The sequence below is a fragment of the Cervus canadensis genome, chromosome 33, assembly GCF_019320065.1.
Source record: "Cervus canadensis isolate Bull #8, Minnesota chromosome 33, ASM1932006v1, whole genome shotgun sequence".
NCBI lineage: Eukaryota > Metazoa > Chordata > Mammalia > Artiodactyla > Cervidae > Cervus > Cervus canadensis.
The window spans coordinates 2,307,642-2,334,027 of record NC_057418.1 but is presented as its reverse complement, the minus strand read 5'-3'; the positions used below and the strand labels follow the sequence as shown (position 1 = coordinate 2,334,027).

At 37.3% G+C, this 26,386-nt stretch overlaps 1 protein-coding gene across 5 annotated transcripts in view; it reads left to right on the top strand.

The window, feature by feature from the left end:
• The window catches only part of PTPRK (protein tyrosine phosphatase receptor type K), a 604,468-nt gene that overhangs the window by 507,679 nt on the left and 70,403 nt on the right, over nucleotides 1-26,386 (top strand). For all 5 annotated transcript variants that reach the window (XM_043457399.1, XM_043457400.1, XM_043457398.1 and 2 more), the window contains exon 13: nucleotides 1,596-1,632. In XM_043457399.1, coding sequence (XP_043313334.1) covers nucleotides 1,596-1,632 — 37 coding nt within the window. The remainder of the gene's footprint in view (nucleotides 1-1,595; nucleotides 1,633-26,386) is intronic.

The following is a 26,386-nucleotide window of genomic DNA, read 5'->3' as shown; positions in this document are numbered from 1 at the left end:
GGTTGGATTACAGTATATGGAAAGAAAAATGTCACAGCATCTTCTAAGATGTACTTCAAAGCCAGAGGCTGCTCATGGTTAAAAATGCTCTTCTCATCTTCTAGTTTATTTTTACATAAGTAGGAGTCAGCTGCCTACTTTCTACCCACACATCATTCCGTACCACTGCCGTGATGGGGCTGCTCAAAAAAGAGACAACCACAGAAGTTTTATTCCGTTCTGGGTATAAAGTAGCATAGTTCTGTGTTTGGGTATTCATCTTTAGAGAGGTGAGAGATTCCAAATTAACTTTTGTAACTTGGTCTGTGGTATGAGAGAAGTGTTAATGAATGTCTGTTACTTATAAAGAATTTTCTCTGGCACTCTTTTAAAAGATTTGATATGAATTTTCTCTTCTAATTGTGAATATATCTACACGCGGTTTAATCAAAGTACAGAATAGCAATAATATGTTTCATAATTATCTTGGAAAAAAGTATTAAAATTGACATGGCTCCTACCAACAGAGACTGGTAATCCTGATGGAGTTAACAGCAATTGCTTTTAAGAAATCAAAATTCCTTTGAGCCTTTATGGTACTGTGAAACAGTCTCTTGGAGTGTACTGTGAAGGCTTCAGGTCACAGTTAAATAATAAAAGTGCAGATTTTCATTTTGATTACTAATTTCCCCCTCAATGCTTTACTTTAATTTAAAAATAACAAATGCTTAAGAGGAAAGTATAGGAAGTCTTGGTTTATCTATCTATAAAACTACTCAAGATGGAGTTACATACACATCTTAAAAACAAATAACCTCTGTTGTGTTCACCGCCTTTAACATCTTATCCAACCTCTTGGATTCAAGGATATAAACTGAGTGAACTTAATTTTGGAGGAGCGAAGTGCAAACCTCGAAATGTGTTTCACCCTCCTAGTACCACCCCACAACAGTTAAAAACAAAAGGAAGAGAAAAGATTTTTTAAATTCTGAAATGTCTTGTCGTTTCCCGTTTCTCCTTCTACTTTCTGATCTCATCTGCTAGCAAGAGAAAGAACATAATCCCACCAAGAAATATTTAATCCCTAACACCTAAATTAAAAAAGAAAAAAGAACAGATGAAATATACTGTAACTGTGATGCAATTTTATGACTTTCATCATTTAGCTCCTTAGTTGTGCTAGAATCAAAGCGAAACTGTCTAGTATTCAGCTTTGGTCTGAATCTACAGGTATGAGATGAACATGAAATTTATATTTGGGTCTGATTTATATTAGCTTTGCAAATATATTTTTCTTTATGGTCATTCAAAAAGTACAATAAATTCAAATAGGATGCTGGATTGTTTGTCCCAGCAAGATAACCTGTTTCATAACAAGGTAAACAGAGATACCTAAGGCTTTAGAAAATACTAGTTTTTTTAAGTTATTTTAGATTTTTTAGAAATCTCTGTGAAAACATCTAAAAAATAGTGTCTTTAATGCTGTGATTCTATTCTTTGTAAGCCTTCTTTATAACCCCAGATTAATCTTCATACTAGTTGTAGTTTATGAAATAGGAAACATTACCTATAACTATTTTCATTTTTTTATAACTGACTTTTTTTTATTCCATCAGGAAACTAAAACCCAGTGTGTACGAATTGCTACCAAAGGTAAGAGGTTTGCTTTTTTTTTTTTTCCCAAATTTCATTTGCCAACTTTCTAAAATGAGAGAGCTTTGTTCCCTGCTTCAGGGCTAATTAAATGTGGCACTTCTATTACAGAGTATTTGTAGTTGGGCCCAGGTAAGCTGCCAGCTAAGTTTTCTGACTCACTTGGGTGTCTTTAACAAGTAATGGTGTGCTGCTTTTCATCTTCTAGTACTTGACTGGAGGGATCTTGTTATGACAATAAGAAGGGTTTAGAAAACTTCAGAAGGGTTTGTTTCTGCCATTTAAGTGTCTGAGAGGTCTTGTGCTGCTGATTAGCCAACAAATTATGAAAACCTCAGCAATATCAGCTCGAAACAGCAAATTCCTTATTTAACAGCCTCTGTTTCTTTTGGTTGTAGACAGTTAAACACAAAAGACTGAACTAGTCTAGGCATATGTAAGGGTAAGGATGGAAACAGGTCCATATCAGTAGAGTAGTTGAATTGAAGATTCTTTCCCTTTTTATTAAAGAAAAAATTTTTTAATCCAAGTCTTGCCAAGAAATTAGGTCTGGGAACAGCCAGGGCTGTTTCTCCTGACTGCATATTATAGTTTAGTTATCTTGCTTCTTTAAGAGAGAGCATTTTCATCGTTGAATGAGTATTTGGAGTTCAGAGTGGGAGAAAGTCTCATGTACTCCACTGTGTTTATAACCCTGCATTTAAGAGTTACGTGACTGTGCCAACAGAAGAGAGCTGCCTGGTGTGTTCCACGAAGAGAAATGAGGAAAGCTGTCCGCGCAGACACGGGGCTCCACAGAGGGCTGAGGCTCTGGGTGGTTTGCTGCCAGAATGAGTATTAGGTCCCCATTCATAGCGGTAGTTGATTCATTTAGAGTAAAAAATGAATGGCCATATTCTGTTTCTGCTGGCATCTTTCCTTTCATCATTTTTCTCCATCTAATCATCAATCTGCTCAATTAAGCGTTTGTTTTATACTCTTGATTTGTAAAGGCAATAACAAAAGACTTTTCCCTTGACTCATGAGGAGTAATAAAAAAGCTTCACAGAAGAGAAAGTAATATACACTTTTCAATTCAAATACTAGGATTCCTCGTGATATTTTTAAAAATAAAGCAAATTTAAATGAAGGAAAAGAGAATGCATACATAGATGTATGAAGTGTATAGGCATTTATTTTAAACACTTGGCATATGTATCAAGAGTTAAAATTGAAATTTTTAGAATATAATAGCAGAAGGCATTTAGGTCCTAAGTTTTTCAGATTTAAAACACAACCAGAAATGTAAAATGGTCTCATATCAGCCTTCAAGAAGTTTTTTAAATCTGCATATTAGTGTTAGTCACTCAGTCCAACTCTGTAGTCCTGGATTGCAGCCCAACAGGCTCCTCTGTCCATGGGATTTTCCAGGTGAGAATACTGGAGTGGGTAGCCATTCCATTTTCCAGGGGATCTTCCTGATCCAGGGATTGAACCTGCATCTCCTACATTGCAGGCTGATTCTTTACCACCCGAGCCATAAATGATTCTAAAATTTTAAGTTTTCTCGTTCAACTAACTATTTGCATTTATATATGCTTAAGTGTTATTTTGTCCCTCACTCAATACAAATAAAATTATGATGACCATTAGCATATGATATTTTGATTGCAGGAGAGTTGAGATTATGGAAATCAGACTTACCATGTGGCGTAGAATATTTGCCAGAGACTCAGAGGTAATAAGATATGGCCCATTTATGGGCCCTGCTCTTCTTCTGGGTCTCAGGCTGACAGTGTTGTTCCTTGAGTGAAAGAAATCTGGCCCCAGACGAATGGGTTCAAATCCTGCCTTTGCCCCTTCTTACTGTTCTTTTAAGTTGAACAAAATAAAATAAAATTCTCATTCTAAAAAATAAGAATGTTAGAGTACCTACCCCTTACTATTATTATGAAGACTAAAGAAGTGTGTATATATGAAATGCCTAAATCACGCCTAGTATGAGTTAAGAGTTAACTGATATTTTATCACCATAATTACTATAATCATTTAGCATTTTTTTACATAGAAAAAAAACACACTATTAAGGTAAAATTAACTTACCTGACTATGTTTTTATGATTATTGGAGAATAATTGCTTTACAATGTAGTATTGGTTTCTGCCATACAGCCATGCGAATCAGCCATAAATATACATGTATCCCCCTCCGCTTGACTCTCCCTGCCACCCGCCAACTCGTCCCACCCCTCTGGTTGTCACAGAGTGCCGGGTTGATCTCCCTGTGTTATTCAGCCACTTCCCACTAGCTGGCTGTTTTACATATGGTAATGTCTATGTTTCAGTGCGACTTTCTCAATTTGTTCCACTCTCTCCTTCCCCCGCTGTGTCCACAAGTCTGTTCTCTGTGTCTGCGTCTCTATTCCTGCCCGGCAGAGTTTCACAGCACACAAGTATACTCAGCTATGGTATATAAAATTTTTCAGTATGAAAACTAAAACTTTTGCAGCAGGGCATTTTGAAGATACACTCACTAAATGACATAACCATATTGATTAGGGAGGGATGAAGGAACCTTCTGGGCAAGGGATGATTGGATATTTCACAGGTGTCTAGTATATATATGCAAAAACCTATTAAACTATATACTTAAAATTGTGTGCACTATGCTGACTTAGGACACTGGAAATTCTTTCGGGAAATGTGAAAGAATTTAAAAGCCAAGAGCAACTAGCCCATACACTAGAACAGCACAATCATTTTGAAAATATTTTGACTTGTGAAAATTATTCTAAAAAACATCATGTGTTTCCTGCCTTCTCAGAAGTCACATCGAAAGGCAACACATAAAGAGAAAACAGGTGTTTACTTGACTGGTAGAGAAAACATGTATAATCGATATCATAATGTCTAAAGTAGTGATATGAATATATTTTATGAGACAAAAGAAGTGTTCTGGGACCTAGGGTCATTGCTGCTGGGATCATTGATCCTTCTCTCTGACTCACATTTAGATTAAGAAGTCATTGAGACAATATGTGTCAGGAATGGAGTGGAAGAGTTTAATATAAATTGCACTGGAAATCTTGAAAGTCATACCATTTATAAAATAGCATATCCAAAGCCAAAAGTATAAACATGTGAAAAGGAATTTAGTCCAGTGTTAATCTTTGAAAAGCAACAAGGAGAATGAGTCTCTGGAAAGGTTCCTGTGGTACATTAAGAAAAGGAGGCAACCTTAAAAAGTCACTTGTCCATTGAAGAGCATTGTGCAACCTGAATACTCAGCATGTATAGGCACAAGTCTCTCGGATCACTGAAACATCTCTGCTGCTATCGGTTTGCTTTCTGTGTTTTTACTTATAATTACATATAATGGTCTAAATTGGTATATGCCCACAAAATTATTTTTAAATTAGCAGCTGAGAATCTGGTGCCATGGTACCAAAAAGAATGTATACCATGATAATTTTATTTTTTTCTCAAGGAAATTATGCAGTGAGTGATATTTTAATGGTCAGATTTAAATATGAAAATCATATACAAATTATACTCGAAATTACTCAATGGATTTTCAAAAGTACTTCTCTGGAAATATGTTTTATCTGTGTTAAGCTAACACTAGAATATAATATCATTTAAAATGTTATCAATATGAAATAACCATTTATGGAACCATGTACTCATTTACATAAAATTATTCTACAGGCAAGCAAACATTGATGAGTAATCAAGATATCAAATAATTCCCTAGAATAAAACTAAGAAGTAAGACCAATAGTATATGAAATTGAAAGTATTATCATCTGTTTATATAAGTAATTTAATTTACACTTTGAACCTATATTTCGTTCAGTTTTCTGTCAGATGAATTTCTGGTTTTCTAGAAGAAAACTGGCAACTTAAATTTTTAATTTTATGGTGGATTTTATGTTGATTAAATCTGTCCATTCCAATAAAAGGTATCAAATCTGATAAAACAGAAAAGTGTAGTATAAGTAAATTTATTGGAACAGAGCATTTAAGGTGAGAAAGGGGTTTCTTTTCTTAAGTTACTGAAATACAGCTATTTTTTTTGTGGTGTTGGAGAAGACTCTTGAGAGTCCCTTGGACTGCAAGCAGATCCAACCAGTCCATCCTAAAGGAGATCAATCCTGAATATTCATTGGAAGGACTGATGCTGAAATTCCAATACTTTGGCCACCTGATGCGAAGAGCCACCTCATTAGAAAAGACCCTGATGCTGGGAAAGATTAAAGGCAGGAGAAGAAGGGGACGACAGAGGATGAGATGGTTGGATGGTATCACTGACTTGATGGGCATGAGTTTGAGCAAGCTCCAGGAGTTGGTGAAGGACAGGGAAGCCTGGCGTGCTGCAGTCCATGGGGTCGCAAAGAGTCGAACTTGAATGAGTACTGAACAACAACAACATACTTTAGCTTGAGTCAGAACAACCTGGAGAGCTTCTAAAAATGGATTGTTGGGCATCGGCTCCAGAGTTTCTGAATCAGTAGGCCTGGAGAGAGGCCCAAGAATGTGCATTTCTCACAGGCTTATGCCAACACTGATTCTCCTACTACTCAGATGATCACACTTTGAGATCAATCACTGGACTTCTAAGAAAATGTTTTCTTGCTGAATTTTAGAAGGAGAGATGGCAAAGACAACCACCAACCCACCCATCTTATCATCAGCATTATGTTTCAAGGATGTGATATTTAAAAAGTGGAGAGCCAAACTGGCTAACAAGAAGAGAACAACAAAGAAAACAAGCCAACTCAGAGACCTAACAACTCTGAGCTGAGCTACCCATTGTGAGAACTCCTTAAACTGTATATTTAAATGTGAAAAAAATAAATGTCCTTATTATCAAAACCACTAGTGGTGGGTAATCTACTTGCAGCAGGTATCATCTAAACTGATGTTTGGTTTTTATTTTCCCTTAGGAATAGTAGTGAAAAATAAAATTGACATTTAAAAGTATGGAATCTCTTATTAGGTGTCAGTCTAGAGTATCAGTTCAGTTCAGTTCAGTCACTCAGTCATGTCCAACTCTTTGTGACCCCATGGACTGCAGCACGCCAGGCCTCCCTGTCCATCACCAACTCCCTTGAGTTTACTCAAACTCATATCTCTCGAGTCGATGATGCCATCCAACCATCTCATCCCCTGTTGCCCCCTTCTCCTCCTCCTCTTTCCCAGCATTAGGGTATTTTCAAATGAGTCAGCTCTTCGCATCAGGTGCCCAAAGTATTGGGGTTTCAGCTTCAGCATCAGTCCTTCCAATGAATATTCAGGACTGATTACCTTTAGGATGGACTGGTTGGAACTCCTTGCTTTCCAATGGACTCTCAAGAGCCTTCTCCAACACCACAGTTCAAAAGCATCGATTCTTTGGCACTCAGGTTTCTTTATAGAGTATCAGGGATCCATTTGCCTCCTGGATGTAGGTACTTTGGTAGGATTTATCCTAACTGAGTCCCTGAGAGCTGGGAAGGAGGAACCTACCTGGTTCTCCGAGAAGCCATGGGAAGAGAATTCCAACCACTCAATTATGCATATCTCCACTCACCCATTTATCTAGTATCAGCTTATTTGTTCTTTTGATAAACCCAAAGTTGACCTGTAATTGTGAAAGGTGTTTGTTTAACTCTTGCAAGTTTCCATCCCGGGAATGGTCTAAATCAGATCATTATTAATTCAGAGTATTATTTATGTTAAACAATGATGATATAGATCTTTGCTAATCCCTCAAAATAATATGACTTCAGTGCTATCATACATTTTAAGCGTGCATTCCAATATTAAGAAAAATTTAGTGCTCGGGCCTGGTGCACTGGGAAGACCCAGAGGAATCGGGTGGAGAGGGAGGTGGGAGGGGGGATCGGGATGGGGAATACGTGTAAATCTATTGCTGGTTCATGTCAATGTATGACAAAACCCACTGAAAAAATAAATTAAAAAAAAAAAAAGAAAAATTTACTTGTCACAAAAGTGTAGGTGTGGATAGATTTTATTAATAATATATGACAAAACATATAAATTCTGGTGATATTTTATTTACTTTATTCTTTCTTCCCTCCTTTGCTATCTTTCCTCTAATTACTGGATGAGATTAGTTTTTTTAAAAAGGAATTTGCTTTATAGTTTTAATTTTGTCTTATGCTGCTTTTGTCAAATTTTTCATTGGTGCCCTTTTCTCTGAGTGTGCAGATGGGTAAAAGTGCTTTTTTAAGTGATCAGGCATTCAGAAATAACAAGCATGAGAAGAAAAAGAACTCTAAGTCTGTCAAGAAGTTACAGTAATACCATAGAAGCTCCATTTGGTTGTGCCATGTGTGTGGAATCTTTTTGACTGAATTCATTCCCACCATATTTATCACAGATGAACTTGAGTAAATCTCAACAATCTCAGCTCTTAAATTGCACTCTTGTGCTGCAACGAAGTGGGATTTGAAAGTAGGGGTGAGGTCTGTAGAAAAAAATATGCTTAATTGGATCTCAGGCTCTAAAATCTTAACCCTAGTTTCTTAACTTGTACAAAGATGCTTTATATTTTGCCAGGTATATGTGGAAGGACATAGTAAAGCATCAGAAAGAAATGTTCAGATCTGCTTACACTGCCTTTTATGCTGATGGAGGGGGTTCCCTGGTGGTGCTAATGTGAAGAATCTGCCTGCCAGTGCAGGAGTTGCAAGTGATGTGGGTTCGATCCCTGGGTTGGGATGACCCCTAGAGTAGGACATGGCACTCCACTCCAGTATTCTTGCCTGGAAAATGCCATGGACAGAGGAGTCTGGCAGTCTACAGTTCAGGGGGCCATAAAAAGTCAAACATGACTGAGCAACTGAGCACATACTGATGGGATCTAAGGTCAACTGTGGTGCTTTAGTTTGGCTAGTAAGAAATTCTGGATGGGGTTGGGCTTTTATTGGCCCCTGGGATTGAATTATCTTTGAGAAATCTGCCAGCTCTTCTGGAAATATGTAATCAGTGAGAATAATTTTATTGTTCTTCCTCTGAATGCCTAAGTACTCTTGCTAGTGCTCATACTCCTTTCTCTTGCAAGGGAAAAAAACTGTGCATCACCCTTCCAGCCGATTGTATATCTGTCCTCGTTTTCAAAAATTAGTCTAATTTGAGGTTTCATTTTTCTTCAACTCAGAAGGGAGGGAATTGCAAGAAAGTATATTAGTAAGAGACTACAGCATGAGGAAAATGAAAATATATCTAAGTGAAACCAAGCAGGGAACAAGCACACTTTTAGTAAAGCTTAAATCAGTGGCTCATAACTTGGAACTAACTTCTGTTAGGCAGCAGTATTTCCTTGTGATCTGTCAAAGACTTTATCATTGTAAATTTTTTTCTTTTAATGTAGAGCAAGTTACTAAAAATTAACTGCTAGGAGATTTTTTCAACTTCTTTGCAAAACTAAAATATCCCTTTGCTTTCAAAAAACTATAGTAGAATAAAAATGTAATATTTCTACAGTGAAGTCAAAGGCTAATGATTCTCCAAATTATGTATTATTCAGAAATTTCTTAGGATAAAGACCTGCATAGATCAACTGTAAGGTTTATGAGAGTAAGGGCAGTATCTGTTTGTACTTGTGAAGTCCATGCCTGATATCTAATACAAACGCAATCTTTTTGGAATGAGTGTTGTTGTTTTCTAGAATTATTCCACTTTTCAATGCCTTTAAATGTATTAGTCATTTTTTTAACTACATTTTTATTTTATTAACATACTTTAGATATAATTTGAAGTATTTGATTTCTTTATGAATAAAAACTTTGTTCTCTTGGTATTCTTGTCAGGTTTTACTACCCTTCCATCTAAATTATGCTGCAGTATTAGAATGGGAAAAAATGTAAAAAGAAAAATTTTGCTTGAGTTACTAATATTATTTCAAATATTAATTTTCACCTTTATTCTTTAAGAGAAAAATAGGTTTAAAAAGTGAAGACTATAAAAAGTAGAATAAAAATTGTATATGTAGTGTAAGTATGTATACCATATAAGTATTCTAAGGTAATGGGAAGCTTTCAAAAACTGCAAAGTTACTGATGGGAAGTTTCTGGCCAGTGATGATTTTTAATCTGTTTTAAGAAGCCAACTGAACTTTATCTACTTATTATTATATTTATTTTATTATAATTTTAGCAATTGTCCATTAAGAGAATATTACTAGTTTATTTTGCAGACATAGAAATTTGAAGAGCATTCACTGTATTTTTTTAATAAACTATTTTTTAAAATTGAAAATAATGCTAGCATACACAACCTTGTTATATATAGAATATTAACATGAGCCAAGGAATGCAGGTGGCCTCAGGAAACTAGAAAAAGCAAGAAAGACAATTCCCCGCTTTGAACCTCCAAAAGGAACACAGGCCTGCCAGCTCTTAATTTCAGTATTGTAAGATTCATTTATGGGCTCCCCGGTAGCTCTAGTGGTCAAGAACCCATCTGCCAATCCTAGAGACATAAGAGAGGCAAGTTTAACTCCTAGGTCAGGACGATCCCTTGGAGGAGGGCATGGCAAACCCCTCTAATATTTTTGCCTGGAGAATCCCATGGACAGAGAAGCCTGGCAGGCTATAGTACATAGGGTCGCAATGAATTGGACATGATTGAAGTGACTTAGTACACAAGATTCATTTAGGACTTCTGACCACTAGAACCATAGATAATAAATTTGTGCTTTTTTAGCACACAAATGCATGGCAATTTGTTACAGCATAAAAAGTAACTAATACAATTTTGGTACCTGGAAGAGGAGTCTTACTGAAACAATTACCTAAAAATATGGACATGACTTTGGAATTGGGCAGAGGCTTGGAAAAATTTCGAGGAGCAAGACAGGAAAAGCTTGGATTGCCTTTAACAGACTGTCAATAGAAATATGAATATTGGGGAAGAGTCAAGATGGCAGAATAGGAGGACATGGAATTTGCATCTCCTCGCAACTACATCAAGAATACATCCACAAATGGAACAGTTATCACAGAACACCTGCTAAACACTAGCAGAAGATCAGACACCTAAAAGAACAAGAAGAATGCCCATGCAACCAGGTAGGATGAAAGAAAGAAAAAACCAAAAGAGGAAACAGGAAGGGACCAGCACCCCTGGAGGGGAACTGAAAGTGTAGAGGTTCCCACACTCAGCAAAGCCCATTCACAGTGGGGAAATCAGCTAGGGCAGAAAGAGGATTGCTGGGAAATGCAGCAACTGGTCTGTGAAAGGCAGGACAAAGTAAGACCTGTGCCCATAGTCTGTGCTGCTGCCTGCCCATGCGGCCTGAGTCCTGTGTCTCCTGGTGTGGACAGGGGCTGAGTGATGGAAAGTCGTGTTTGGAGAGCGGACCCAGGGAGGGGACAACTGCTGGCTCAGAAAGTGGGCATAGAGGGACCCTACATCAACATAATAAAAGTTGTACATGACAGACCTACAATAAACAACATTCTCAGTGGTGAAAAACTGAAAGCATTTCTTCTCAGATCAGGAACAAGACAAGGATGTCTACTCTTACCACTTTTATTCATCATGGTTTTGGAAGTTCTAGCCCTGGCAATCAGAGAAGAAAAAGAAAGGAAAGGAATCCAAATTAAAGAAAAGAAGTAAAATTGTCACTGTTTGCAAATGACATGACATTACACATAGAAAATCCTAAAAATACCATCAGAAAAACTACTACAGCTCATCAATGAATTTGGTGAAGTTTCAGGTTATAAAATTAATACACAGAAATCTCTTGCATTTCTATATACTCCCGAACAATGAAAAATCAGAGAAATTAAGGAAGCTATCTGATTTCCCATTGCAACAAAAAGAATACCTAGGAATAAGCCTACCTAGAGAGGCAAAAGATCTGTGCTTAGAAAACTATAAGATACTGATGAAAGAAATCAAAGATGATGCAAACACATGGAAAGATACACCATGTCCTTGGATTGGAAAAATCAATATTGTGAAAATAATTATACTACCCAAAGCAATCTACAGATTCAATGCACTTCTTATCAAATCACCAAGAGCATTTTCTCAGAATTATAACACTTAAATGTACCATTTGTATGGAAACTCCAAAGACCCCCAAATAGCTAAAGCAATCCTGCAAAAGAAACATGGAACTGGAGGAAATCAGGCCCCTTGACTTCAGACTGTATTTCAAAGCTACAGTGATCAGGACAGCATAGTAGTGGAACGAAACCAGAAATATAGATTGATAGAACAGGATAGACAGCCCAGAGATAAACCCTGGCAGCTGTGATCACCTAATCTAATACAGAGGCTAGAACATACAATGGTGAGAAGACAGTCTCTTCAGGGAGTGGTGCTGGGAAAACTGGACAGCTCCGTGTGAAAAGAATGAAATTAGGAATGAACATTCCTTAACACCATACACACACACAAAAAAAACCTCAAAATGGACCTACATGTAAGGCTGGACACTATAACCCTCTTAGAGGAAAGCATAGCAGAACACTCTTTGACATAAATCACAGCAAGATCTTTTTTTTACCCATTTCCTCCTTTTCATAATCTTCTAGAGTAATGAAAATAAAACAAAAGGAAACAAATGGGACCTAATTAAACTTAAAAGCTTTTGCACAGCAAAGGAAACCATAAACAAGACAAAAAGATAACCCTCAGAATGGGAGAAAATATTTGCAAACGAAGCAGGGTAGTACTGATTCCCTGTTTTAATCCTTTGATTTTGAAAAAGGCAAATGCTTAATGATAGAAAATTAAATTATTTTTATTCTTAGCAATTAAAAACAGGTCTTTAGAATGAATCCCCACTTCAAAAGGATTACATTAGTTTTATTAGAGTGTTATGGTAACATGAACTCTGCCTGTCTTTTTTTTCTGTATTTATCCTATTGTAGGAATGAGATTAAAATCCAGTTTGGCCTCATTGAAACACATTTGCAGAGTGTTATAGAGCATTGGTTTATGATTATTGCCCCATAATAGACAAGTATCCTTTATCCTCTATCAGTTTAGTATTTGAAATTATGCATTCTATTCAGTTTTTAATGAAATGTGGATTACTTTAAAGATTATGGCTCTGATTTAATAAACAGCATTAGAGTCGAAAGTTAATTGGATCTTTGTTGAATGAGCAGTGACCACTATGTGTGATTGATGGGAAGAAAAGATAGTGAATTATATTTTTAATTTGTTTTATGTATTTAAAACTTTCAGATTAGTAAAGTGGGTATTTTTGTGATCAGTTTTCTCAAGTAAATTATGTAGCACCAATTACCCTTATAAAAATCATGGTAAAATCCTAATTTCTTTCAAAAATAAAAATTTCTCAGATTCTGCAAATCTGAGATATAAAAAATGCCACATGCTTGAGTACATATAGTTTATGTTTTCATTTTAAAGACAGAAAATGAATGTTATCACCAAGACATATAAACAGTTCCAGATTTGTCTCCTGCTGTTTTTTATGAATTTCGACCAAACTTTAAAATTTGGAATCTTGTTTAATTCTTACCTTTTCTACTCTTACTCTTAGAGCTCCTGCTGAATTTACTGGGAAAGAGGTTACCATTTCCAAGTGCTTGTTTTAGGAAATGCAGCAATTCACATTTGCAAATACCATGGTGAAGGTGACAAAGTGATTGTCACCACATTTTGCATAACCCTGGTGGAAGCAGAAGGAAGTTTACAATTTAAGTATCACTGACCTTTGAGGAAATGGCAACCCAATCCAGTATTCTTGCCTGGAGAATCCCATGGACGGAGTAGCCTGGTGGGCTACAGTCCATGCGGTTGCAAAGAGTCGGACACGACTGAGCAACTTACTGACTGACTGCCTTTCATGAAATATACAGATTGTCCTTTTAAACCTCTTGGTGATAGATATTTGTGTGTGCAGACTTGCCTTCCATATTGTAAATTCAAAAGGACAGTGTTTTCATTGCTGTCCTTTGCTGTTACAGTAAGTTCCCTATATGCAAACCTTCAAGTTGCAAACTTTCAAAGACCTGAACATGTGTTTGCATATCCAATCATATAAGTGTAGTTCACATGTCTGAAGTACATCACGTGTGTGCATCTTCTACAAGCAGTTGTGCTTTTGTGTACTTTTTGTACAACACTGTAAAGAGTACAGTAGTACAGTATCTTTATTTCAAGCCTAGAGATGTCTAGAAGCAAGCATAAAAGCAGTGGTGATATTGCCGGTACTGCTACCAGCCCCTAAATCCTAGCTTTTGTACTGTACTACTGTACTTTTCAAGGTACTGTAGAATTTTAAGTGTTTTCTTTATTTTTTGTGTTTGTTTTTTATGTATTTTTTTGTGTGTGAAAAGTATTGAAACCTTTACAATACAGTACTATATAGCCGATTGTGTTGTTTGGGCACCTAGGCTGACTTTGTTGGACTTAGGAACATACTCTTGGAACAGAACTTGTTTATATGTAGGGGGCTTACCCGGTGGCTCAGGTGGTCAAGAATCTGCCAATTCAACTACTACCACGCTATCACTATCGCATACCTGAAATAAAATACCCATAATGACCGTCCTAGTCCTCATTACCCTCCTATCAATAGGAGGACTTCCCCCACTATCAGGATTTATGCCAAAATGAATAATTATTCAAGAAATGACAAAAAATGATAGTGCAGGAGACCCTTGTTCGATCCCTGGGTCAGGAAGATCCCCTGGAGAAGGGAATGGCTACCCACTCCAATATTCTTGCCTGGAGAATTCTATGGATAGAGGAGCTTGGCAGGCTACAGTCCACGAGGTCTTAGAGAGTTGGACACTGCTGAGTGACTAACATTTTCACACTTTCACTACCATATTTATAACACCTGTGCCTCTTAAAGTCCCAGTCTCTGCCTTTAAGGAAACCATCAGTTCCTGTATACCTCCCGCTCTTTAGGTCTCTTTGCTGCTATCTTTCCCAGGTGAAAATTCACCTGGGCTGTGCCTTTGAGGTAGGGTTTCACTGTGTTAGTAAAGCTTTCCTCTGCTCGCCCTGTTAACCGTCATCTCAGTTCTGACTCCTTTATAAAAAGTTGCTTTGTATTGGCCAGGTATTCTTCCAACATGTTCAGCCAGTAGGGAAGATAGCGTGAAGTAATTGTGGTTCATTGGTGGTGATCTGACAGTGCACTCAAGATAAGAGTAAATAAGAAATTTTGTGTGTGTGAAGAAATACGGAAGAAAGAAAACTAAAGGTCCTAAGAAATACGTAGCTAACACTTCACCTCACATAATTCAGTTTTTCTCTAAGCTGGCTACTGGGCTTCCCCGGTGGTGCTAACAGTGAAGAATCCACCTGCCAATGCAGGAGACCAGGAGGAGGGCATGGCAATCCACTCCAGTGTTCTTGCCTGGAGAATCCCATGGACAGAGGAGCCTGGCAGTCTGCAGTTCATAGTGTTGCAAAGAGTGGGACATGACTGAATGACGTCACACACATGCTAGGCTTCCACCATATCAATTTTTAGAAGTGCTTATGGTAGCAACTACTTTGTTAATCTGTGATTTTTTTTTTTTTAAATTGTTTTACATCATCATTGTGAACAGCAGCCATCCCTTGATTACATCTTTGTCCATTGCTTAATTCCCTACACCTACCTGTTCCACCAGCTGTTAAACACTGACAATTTGGTCATCTATCTGCATTGTATTTATTGTCTGCCTACTCTCTTGTCAGGCATTAAGCCAGATGTTGAGCTTCAAGGGAGCCAGTCATGGGATGGAGGGCAGGACACCTGTATGTAGTTACTATGCAAAGCAGATTTGGGGTAAAAATAGTCATTGGCCACATCTGTCTTAAATCACAAGCTATCATCTTCCTCATGGAGATTCCTCAACTCTACCAACATCTGTCCTTGGAAATAAAATCCTTCTGTTTTCATTTTGGTAGGATAGTTACAGTCTATGTTATATACTTGCTATAATCTGGATTTAGCTCATAATTCCATTTAAACAAATATCTTCACATCTGCAAACTATGGAGGTGTTTCTGTTCAGATTTTAGAAAACAAATCTAATTTGTGTATTGTAGACACAAAATTGCACGTATTTACCTAAGGTGTTGATTTTTTTTCCAGACTTATTTATGATCATAGAGGCATACCTATATTTGTCTTTTGACCTAGAGAGAGATTTTTTTAATGCCATCATCCTAAGATAGTGGTCTGAAGCTTACATTTTTTAACTTCAAATATCTTGGACATATTTTCAAGTTAAAAAATACAGATATTTCATTGTGTGAGTGTATTTTTAATTCTTCACCTTTTGAGAGACAGGCATCACCAACATGGCATCACCGAAGCAATGGACATGAGTTTGAGTAGACTCCGTGAGTTGGTGAGGGACAGGGAAGCCTGGCCTGCTGCAGTCCGTGGGGTCACAGAGTCAGACATGACTGAACAACTGAACTGAACTGAACTGAAAAGCCTTGTGTTGCATGCGGTTATGAATTAAACCTTGTCTGTCATAGGACAAATTCCTAAAGTGGTATTTCTAAGTTTTATACATATATATTATATAGTATATTTTAATATTTTAAAATATGTTTACTATATTAAATATTAATATATAATATGTACATATATATGTTAAAATATTACAGCCAAATTACACTCAAAAAGAATCATACAAATTTATATGTCAAACAGTATACTAGAATCCTGGTTTCTCTATACCCTTATCACTACTAACTGATACCAGTCTTTTAAGATTTTGCTTATCTAATCAGTTCAGGTCAATTGCTCAGTTGTGTCCAACTCTTTGCGACCCCATGGACTGCAGCACGCCAGGCTTCCCTGTTCATCACCAACTCTCGAAGCCTACTCAAACTCATGTCCATCGCATTGGTGATGCCATCCAACCATCTCATCCTCTGTTGTCCCCTTCTCCTCCTACCCTCAATCTTTCCCAGCATCAGGGTCTTTTCAGATGAGTCTGTTCTTCGCATCAGGTGGCCAAAGTATTGGAGTTTCAGCTTCAAAATCAGTTCTTCCAGTGAACATTCAGGACTGATTTCCTTCAGGATGGACTGGTTGGATCTCCTTGCAGTCCAAGGACTCTCAAGAGTCTTTTCGAACACCACAGTCCAAAAGTTTCAATTCTTTGGCGCTCAGCCTTCTTTATGGTCCAACTCTCACATCCATACATGATTGCTGGAAAAACCATAGCTTTGACTAGACAGACCTTTGTTGGCAAAGTAATGTCTCTGCTCTTTAATATGCTGTCTAGGTTGGTCATAGCTTTTCTTCCAAGGAGCAAGAGTCTTTTAATTTCATGGCTGCAGCCACCATGTGCAGTGATTTTGGAGCCCCAAAAAATAAAGTCTGTCACCATTTCCATTGTTTCCCCATCTATCTGCCACGAAGTGATGATCTTCATTTTCTGAATGTTGAGTTTTAAGCCAACTTTTTCATTCTCGTCTTTAACTTTCTTCAAGAGGCTCTTTAGTTCCTCTTCACTTTCTGCCAAAAGGGTGGTGTCATCTGCATATCTGAAGTTATCTAATGGGCAATGTTTTATTGTATTATAGTTAAGTGATCCACATAATGATACCACTGATTGTTTTTTAAAATCATCCAATGAGGAATGAAGAGATGGCAACATAAAAAAAAAAAAGAAGAGATGGCAACATGAACACAGTTAGCTATTCAATTTATGTGATGCATTTTGTTTCAGGTTGATTAATGAAAAAAGTTAACAAATACTCCACTCTTTTTTTGAATTCTGGTACTTTGGGAAAGCCTGGAAATACTTCAGAATATTTCAAGTGCATAGTGGTTTTGTCACATTTCCTGAGCTACAGTAGATTTTAAATCTTTTTTTTTTTTAATGAATAAGATTTTATTTATTTTTTTCCATTTATTTTTATTAGTTGGAGGCTAATTACTTTACAATATTGTAGTGGTTTTTGCCATACATTGACATGAATCAGCCATGGATTTACATGTGTTATGATATGCTTTTACTAATCACCAATAGTCTGATTTCCAAGTTCTTCAGACATTCTTTCATTGACTGAGGCAATATTTGTAGAAGTTGTGAAAACTACACCTTTTATTCTTTAAAAGCAAACAAGGTGTGTCAAAAAAATAATCAAAGTAGAGGAAATTATGAGGAGCCACAAGAATAAGTTGGGATTCATTAGGTAAGACTGTTGGCAGAAGCAAATGTGCAGTGTTTTTAAATTCACTGCTAAGAAATTTTTTTAAATCTAGTTTTAAGTATTTGAAAGACACACAATACTTTGCAGAATGTCAACAAGACAAATGTCACAATAATCACACAAATACATAAAGTACATTCTTATTTTAAATTTCTCCTTTAAAAGAGGTATATAACCCAGTCAGAAAAAAAAGTTAAAAAATTATGCACATCACCAGCTAAGTTCAGTTTGACTTCTGTTTACCAGATGTTTTGAAATCTTCAGTGTTCAATATAATGATGTCTGTGAAACATTGCTGTGAAACATCTAAGCTATATATCCTGTTTGTCGATAAAGAACACAGATTGGGGAATCAGTGTTAAAACCACATGGAAATTAATTGTAAAACAAAATTTAAGTTTTACTCTCAATATAATAAGTGATTTAAGAGTCTTAAGAAATAAAGACAATTTTCAACATGATATATACAGTCATCTAGAGCAATATAGTGTGGAGAAAATAGAAGAATATATCCGCTTGCTGAACTGTGGATTACTTCTGCTTTGGTTTTGGAGGAATTCAGTTTTAGAACTGACCTATGATGTGCTCATGTCCTTAATCTATTGCCATGATCACAAGATTATTTATTTACTAAAATGATGCTAAAAATCTTTGTAGATGTCTTAAACATGACTGCCTTCTATTTTTCTTTACATAAAGACATCAATGAGATAAATATGTAGTGAAATCCTGATTGTACTAGACTTACATGTGTTTTTTAAATATACCTTCTTAAGCCTTGATAGGCCAGGGTCTAGGAGACTCTGAGAAGTCTGGAGACTCCATTGGAGAACTCTCCAAGGTGACTTGCCCCAAATTTTGTCATGCTTTTATTTGGATTCATTCACAAGAGCAGCTGCTCATCATGCAGGGTGTTGGAGAATGACCTAAATTAACTTTCCTGCAGGAAGTAGAGGGACCTCAGGGTAGGAGCCTGCAGTTTCAAATTTCCCCTGAGATGTAAATTAATTCAGTCTTTATCTGGGATGACTTAAAGGACTTAGTATATAATGTCCCTTGTTTCTCTCACAGAGGAGCTCTCAGCATCAGACACCTAGGTCGAGTCATCAAATACACAGGTCTGCTTACTGAGAAAAATCTGATTAGTTCAGAATAAAAGGGTGAGGGGAGGAGAGGCACTGTGAGCAAGACTCACTTCCAAAAAGAATGGGTTAGGAAGAAGACTAAAAGAAATCAGGTCATTTATTTTGGGGGTTAAAAAAAAATACACGGATAATTAGCAGTCCTTTTCAAGGAAACTTTTTAATTTTATGAGGTAGCTTTCTTTGCCATTTTGTTAATTCTTTATTTCCAAAATTTATTTCAATATGTTATTAAGAACTTGTCATCCTGTATATTAAGTATAAACAATCTCAGGAGAACAAGGATGAATAAAATATGTTTATTGATTGGTAGGCACTCACACGCTACTTTTTTACATTCATTTTCTTGCCATTTTCCATTGATGAAGATTATTTATCTTCTCTTTTGTTTTTGGCTTGTAACTATAATTTCTGCTCTTAAATTTTTTTTTTTTTTTTGATAATCATTTCTTAGGGCTTCGCAGGTGGCGCAGTGGCAGAGAATCCGCCTGCTAGTGCAGGAGACATAAGAGATGCAGGTTCCATCCCTGGGTCAGGAAGAGCCCCTGGAGTGGGAAATGGCAACCCACTCCAGTATTCTTGCCTGGAAAATTGCATGGACAGAGCAGCCTAGTGGGCTACAGTCCATGGGGTCAAAAAGAGTCAGACACACCTGAGTGACTGAGCACAACGTCATTTCTTAACCTATAAAGTTAGTGTTCTTTACACAACTGGTACTGTCTTAGAGTTTGGGTATCTGAAAGAGTATTTGTCTCCAAAGTTCTCCTGAACAGAGCCCCGCCCAGGACTATGTGACCACTACAGAAAATAAGATCTTGTGAAACGCAGTGGTTTTGTTGGACTTGTTAATCTCCGGCTCTTGCATTCCCTGTGCCTTGATTGCCAGGGACTCTTTTTGTTCATATTTTGAGGAGTTTTTATGGAGCAGAGGTTCCTAAACATAGTTCTCAAAACAATAACTAGTCCTCAAAATAGCAACTATTTTATAAAACCTTCTTTACTGTCATGAAACAAAATCCATTTAGTGTACCAATATGCATAATTCTTTAGAGTAATCAGTAAAGTCCCCCATCCTAATATATAAAAGAGCTGAAGGAAATAAAATAAAATGTACTTTGTTACCTAAATGATTGAACTCAACCATTTAACAGACACACTGGATACTGATGCGTATTGCTATTCTTAGAATCACAGAATACAATATGTATTAATGCAGACTGCCCTGCCCCCCCCCAAATAAATTTTACAGATCCTCGGCTCTAATCACTGGGAGACTCAAATGTCTCTACACATTTCCTAGATGCTTCCAGAAGTCACTAGCTGCCCTATTGAGAACCAGTTATAGAACATAACCTTCAGTGCACATTTTTGACATGTGTTTCTATTTGTTTGCTCCACGGAAGGCTTCTGTGAGCGTAGAATCATAGAGTATTTTCTTTTTCGAGTCACTGAAATAGAACCCAGACATGCCACACATGGACCTGATATATTTTAGTAAGTATATCTTCAAGTGGTATTTCATAAATTGAAAACCTGAATTCCCTAGTATGATTACTATGTTGCCATCATGGGTCAAGATGCATTGGCAGAAACCACTTACTGAAGGATTTGATAATGTTTCATGAAAAGAGAATTAATATGATTGTTTTTAATAAGTAATGTCCTATGAGTGGCAAGATAGCATTTTACGGGGCAAAAAAAAAAAAATGAGAACTCCTCAAATTTTCTAACCAACACAAACATTAAATAACTAGTTTCAAAATCAAGTCTATTTCACTTTCATCTTTCTCCTTGCTACTATTTCTTTGTCACGCAGCTCATATACCCATGAAACACAACTTCTTATAGCCATGAAACAATTTCTTTCACATACGTGCTTCTTCACTTTTTCACGGTATAACACTTCAAGTTAATTTTATTCAAATGAATCCACAAATATTAAGGGCTTAAGTACTTTACATAACTCTGGTTCAGGTTTCAACCTATCTTGCCCATCTACTTTTTGTTTCCCAGTCCCTTTTCTTCAGGTTAAAAACAAAACAAAAATAACGTCTGACATAACTACTCTACTCTCCAAAGAGGAATTGTGAAGTGTAAAACTTTAACAGTTTTAAATGCTGAAACTGTTAACATTTTAAAATGTTAAAACCTTTTTTGATGGTCTTTTTTAAAATCTATGGAGCCTATAGATTTCACAAAACTCAGATGCCTTGTCTTCTTTGTTATCAATCAATCTCTTTATCACCTTATTTACTTTATAGTATCCTGGATATTTATTATTTTTGCACCAGCTCCATGAATGAATGAGTGAGTGAATGAATAGAACATGTTTGTTAAACATGCAAATATAAAATCTAAATAAGTAAATATGTTTCTTCAGTGAAGATTTTAATGATTCTTCTCCTTTACCAAAGGGAAGCTTGTACCAAACACCTTGGTTGAAATGCTGCTGATCACAAACAAGCCCCATCATTTTGAAAGCATGTCATAGCTATGCTGTTGGATTATTTTCTGAAAACCTAAGGAGAAGTGGATTAGCTTCCTTCCTTAGCTCCCTTTCTCTATAGTGAGGCGCATTTAGACTTTAATTGCTTTAACAATGTCTATAGTTGTGTGTATGTTGTTTTTGTGTGTGTGTGTGCACTGCCCTTTGTATGTTAAAAAAAATAGTATGGATAACATAATTTTGAAGATGATTTACTTACCATGTCTTCATTTTGACCAGGACTTAGCTTGTATTGGAGGCTGTACCTGAATTCAAGAAACTGGTCATATATGTAAAAGAGTATTTCTTTCTCTGTGAAGACATGTGATACCTGAAGGGTTCAAGTTCTCGCTGGCATTTTTAGGGCCCTAATCAGATCCAATATTGTGCATAATATTATTCGTGACTTGTGAAATTGACCTTTAATCACCAGTGTTACCTTACAATACAAAATCTTTCATTAAATGTAAAACCACCATTTCATTTAATATCTAACCCTGTGTGTCAGTAAAATAAAACAAAACTTTAGCTTAATGCAGTAATAGCACACATATGCTGTTCTATTCTAAAATCCTCAGAAATCTGGCAAGGTGAAAATTGTGAACATAGCTATGATCTCATGAAGTTTGAATACAGTCCTAAACGTTTTGGAAAGATTTGCCAGCTGGATTTTCATGCTCTAAGTCTGACTTCAATAATTGCTATTTTCTACCACAGTTTAGCCAGTATAACTCAGTATCTCCAGACATTCCCACCAAAACCCACTTTCAGACTAAGCACAGCTCTGGCATCTATGCTCCCATCATGTACCAAACTCAATAGTTCTTTTCTATGCTACTAATCAAGTTATGCAAACAACTGGAAACAATTTAGAAATACTGGAAATATGTTCTGTCTTTTCCTAATTTCTTCATACCTCCTACTTCCTCCACTTCTCAAAAGCCCCATATTGTCTCCACCCACATTCCTATCAGTTGTTCAGACAGAAAAACTCAGCTGCTTTCTGGGAAGATACCTAGCCTAGAACTGGTTCAAGGTACACCTCTGAGTTACCAAAATCAATATTTAAAAAAATATTTATCAACCCAGGGAATAAGACCCGTTGTCAAGTGCAGCAGTTCCATCCTGGCTGTGCATTGGCTTCTCACATGGTGAACCTCACTGCCTACAGCATTCCTTCAGCAGCCAGACCTACGTCTGCGCCAGGCGCGGTTGACTTCTTTCTCCGTGGGACTGATTTAAAATAAAATAAAATAAAAAAACCTGTAGATCCTACATAACCTTCCAGCTCTTGGAAACCAGAATACTGTATCTATTCATCCTCTTGAAGAGGTGAATGTTTTCACCCTGATAGTTTGACTGTTTGTGTTTTAAGTTTAATTATAATCAGTTTATAGGCGAGTAAGACATTATAAATAATGGCCTTTATATTTTGTAGAAATTTTCATGGATTATAATCAGAGTTTAGAATTACCCTCCTAGAAGTATGACTTCATGAAGCTATTGGAGCAGTGACCTTTACAGACTTTTAACAAAATAGTGAAACTCCTGTTTGTTGTTTTTGTTCAGTCGCTAAACTGTGTCAGACTCTTTGAAATCCCGTGGACTGCAGCACACTAGGCTTCCCTGCCCTTCATTATTTCCTGGAATTTGCTCAAACTCATGTCCATTGAGTCAGTGATACAAGTTTACATGCTGGAGGTGAGAGGCAGCAGCCAGAGGAAGCCACCCAAGTCTGTCTTCTGCAGAAGCTAGAAATTAGGAACAGGTCGGAGGTCAAAAGCAGATAGCATTTTCAGATAAGAGCTTGCACAATGAGCAAGAAACACTTGAACCTCTGCCCTTGTGACTGCTGCTGGACCCCTGCTGGGGCTGAGACAGCGCAGCTTGGCAGCACGTCTCTCCTGACCCAGAGGTCCTTGTGTGTTAGCTGCTCAGTGGTGTCCCACTCTGCGATCCCCTGGACTTTAGACCACCAGGCCCCTCTGTCCATGAGATTCTCCAGGCAGGAATGCTGGAGTGGGTTGACATTTCCTTCTCCAGGGGAAAGCTGCAGCCTCAGACAGGGCCTGACCTCGAGTGCTTTGATTTAAACAGGTCTCTAGACCAACAGGTCAGGTGCTTTTCTTATAGAGAAAGAAAGTAACTGGGTGATACAACTCTTAGTCACTTTCAATTTTAGTATTTCTTAAGCTATCTTAAGGAGCTTCACATATGGCTCAGTGGTAAAGAACCCACCTGGTTCTAGAAGATCCCCTGGAGAAGGAAATGGCAGCCCACTCCAATATTCTTGCCTAGGAAGTCCCAGGGACAGAGGAGGCTGTCGGGCTACAGTCTGCAGGGTCATAAGAGTTGGATGTAACTGAAGCAGCTTAGCATGCACCAGCACAAGCTATCTGAGTTCAAAATCTACAAACTGAAATACAAAGGAAAAGATAAGGAAAATGAGAAAAGAAAGCAAGGCTCAATTTGATTGCAGAAACATTTAGGGGAATGGGTTATTGGAGAACAGAAGCATTGGTGATTTTTAAAAATGGAATTGAAGGTTCGATTACTTGGCTTTTTCTCATTATCTGTCTCCTCCTTGCAAAACCCCCCACAAAAAAGTAATTACCACAGTCTTGTCTTACATAGTATATTCAGAAGTTTTATACTGACACTGAAGTTGCTTCATTTGTTTTTTTTCTGAGAATGACTCAGGAGAGTTCAGTTTCACATCTCTCCTCTTCTGAAGTTCCACCATTTATCCTGCAGCATTTGTATAGTGTTATCGTCACACAACTTGTATTATTATTTTGTGCATTTTATTTCCAGACAAGTGTCAGAGTTTCAGGAGACAAGAGCCATATCTTTAAGCTGTAATGTGAGGAAAAAAAAAAAAAATGTGCCAGGCCTTGGAATCAGGTAATCTGAGTTTTACAAATCAAGTTGTGTGGCTCTAAGCCAAATCACCAGTCAACAGCATTACCTAAACTTTAAATCTAGTTAGATGAGTGGTTTTAAGGATGTGGGCAAGATGAAGTCAAAGAGCACTCAGAGCTTAGCTTCCTTATCACTGCTTCAGCTACTGTGTCTGCCCTCTCGTTTATTTCCTTTCTTGGGTTTCTATATCAGATTTTTAATTAATTTTTAATTTAAAAAAATTTCCTTGCTATTAAAAGTTTTGATGATGTGGCAGTGTATAATATTAGTTCCAAACCTGGAGTTTCATTTCATGTTATCTGCCAGACATATCTTTAGTGTCTTTCTTCACCTAGTGAGTGTTCAGTAAATATTTGTTAGGGGAGCAAAATGAATGCTGGAATTCAGTCATTCAATCATGCAGTGTTCAGGTGTTTATAACAATTTCCATGCAAAAACTTTAGTATAGCCTATAACAAATGACATTTTCGGCTTTTGAAGAGAACTCCTTTCATGTCAGTTTGAAATTTTTCTTGAATTTGATCTCTGAGTTATGGAAATAAGAAGGAGACCTGATGTGCACATGCTTTGTGCAGAGAATGAGCTGCATTTAAGTGAATAATTTTAGCTACTATCTGATCAACCATGCAGGACTGATTCTGTGGAACTGAAGAACCTTCCTTTTTCGTCTGAGACACACATATGAAGGCTTTGATAAGATTAAAATAATCCAAGGAAGCAAATTTCAAGATGCACAGCTAGAAACAGGAGCTAAGAAGCATCCATGTCTCACATGACACAATCACCTAATGGAAGAATCAGGTTTTAAGGACCGTCTACAGATAACGTCGGGATATACAGATAAATATGGGTTAGGGTTAGGGTTAGGGTTAGGGTTAGCTTCTGGTTGAGCTGGAAACACTACTGGCTAACTTAGGAATCTTATGATGTGTATCAGTCAGAATGTCTCTTGCTGCTTTATAGTCTGTGTTTTAAAGAGCCGGCTATGCTGTTGTTTGAAGGTTGTACTTTTTTGTGACTCTTGTCACTTTTGGCGCTTTGTCTTTTACCAAGCCTCTGGACCCATTCCCCAGTTTCTGTGAGTATTGGCTGCCTGTGGCTCACAACTCCCCTCTGCCCTCAAAATCATTTCTGGTTCCAAAGCACTTGCATTTCCAAAGGCTTTATGTGCTCACCTCCCAACTCTGGCAGCCTGTAGGCAACAACTAACTGACAAGCAGGTACAGAAGCCAGCGCCCTCATCTCAAGGTGAAGTCCACTTTAGGGCAGTTCATGCTCCTCATCCCTCTCCCCAGTGGGATCAGGCTAAAGTTAGACTCCAGCTGAGACCACAGTCTTACCTAGCTTCTCTCCCTGTCTGATCCTGCTTTCCTCTCTCCTTTTCTCCTGAAAGCACTCACTTCAGTCATGGGTGCCCAGATCCTTGTCCCAGGCTCTGCTTCTCGAGAACCTAACATAGTGCAAGTGATACATTGGAGGGCATAAATCTGGAAAACAATGCTCACATGTATTTTGAAGAGTGGGCAAAATAAAAAAATTTAACCCTCTGCTGGCCAAGTTCTCATGGTGAAATGTGGATAATTGAAGTCACAAGCAGTCTTACACAATTCTAACCTTACTTTAAGTTGGAAATCTTAGCTCAATAAAGATTTAGGATGTTGGCAGAATAGGGGAGCAGGATGATAATATCAAAGTGAAGTCCAGTTACCGTCCCCACCTGCCATCAGAAACTATCAAGACATCATATCAAAGAGCAAGAGTTCTCACTTGTGGAAGTATACAAGAATATTTATTAACATAATTATGTTGCACATCTACTCTCTGCCACATTGAAAAATAAAAATAAGATGTGGCTCATACTCTGAGTGAATTGTGAATAGGGAGAGAGCCTGACAAATGAGCTAATAATTATGACAGAATTTGCCAAGAGGAAAAACAGAGTGCGGTGCAAAATGGCCCTTCAGCTGGTGGCAAGACCAGAGACCTTTTCTAGAACAGGGACCAGTGTGAGCAAAGTTAATGGGATGTTCAGGGAGGAATAGGTAGATAAATTA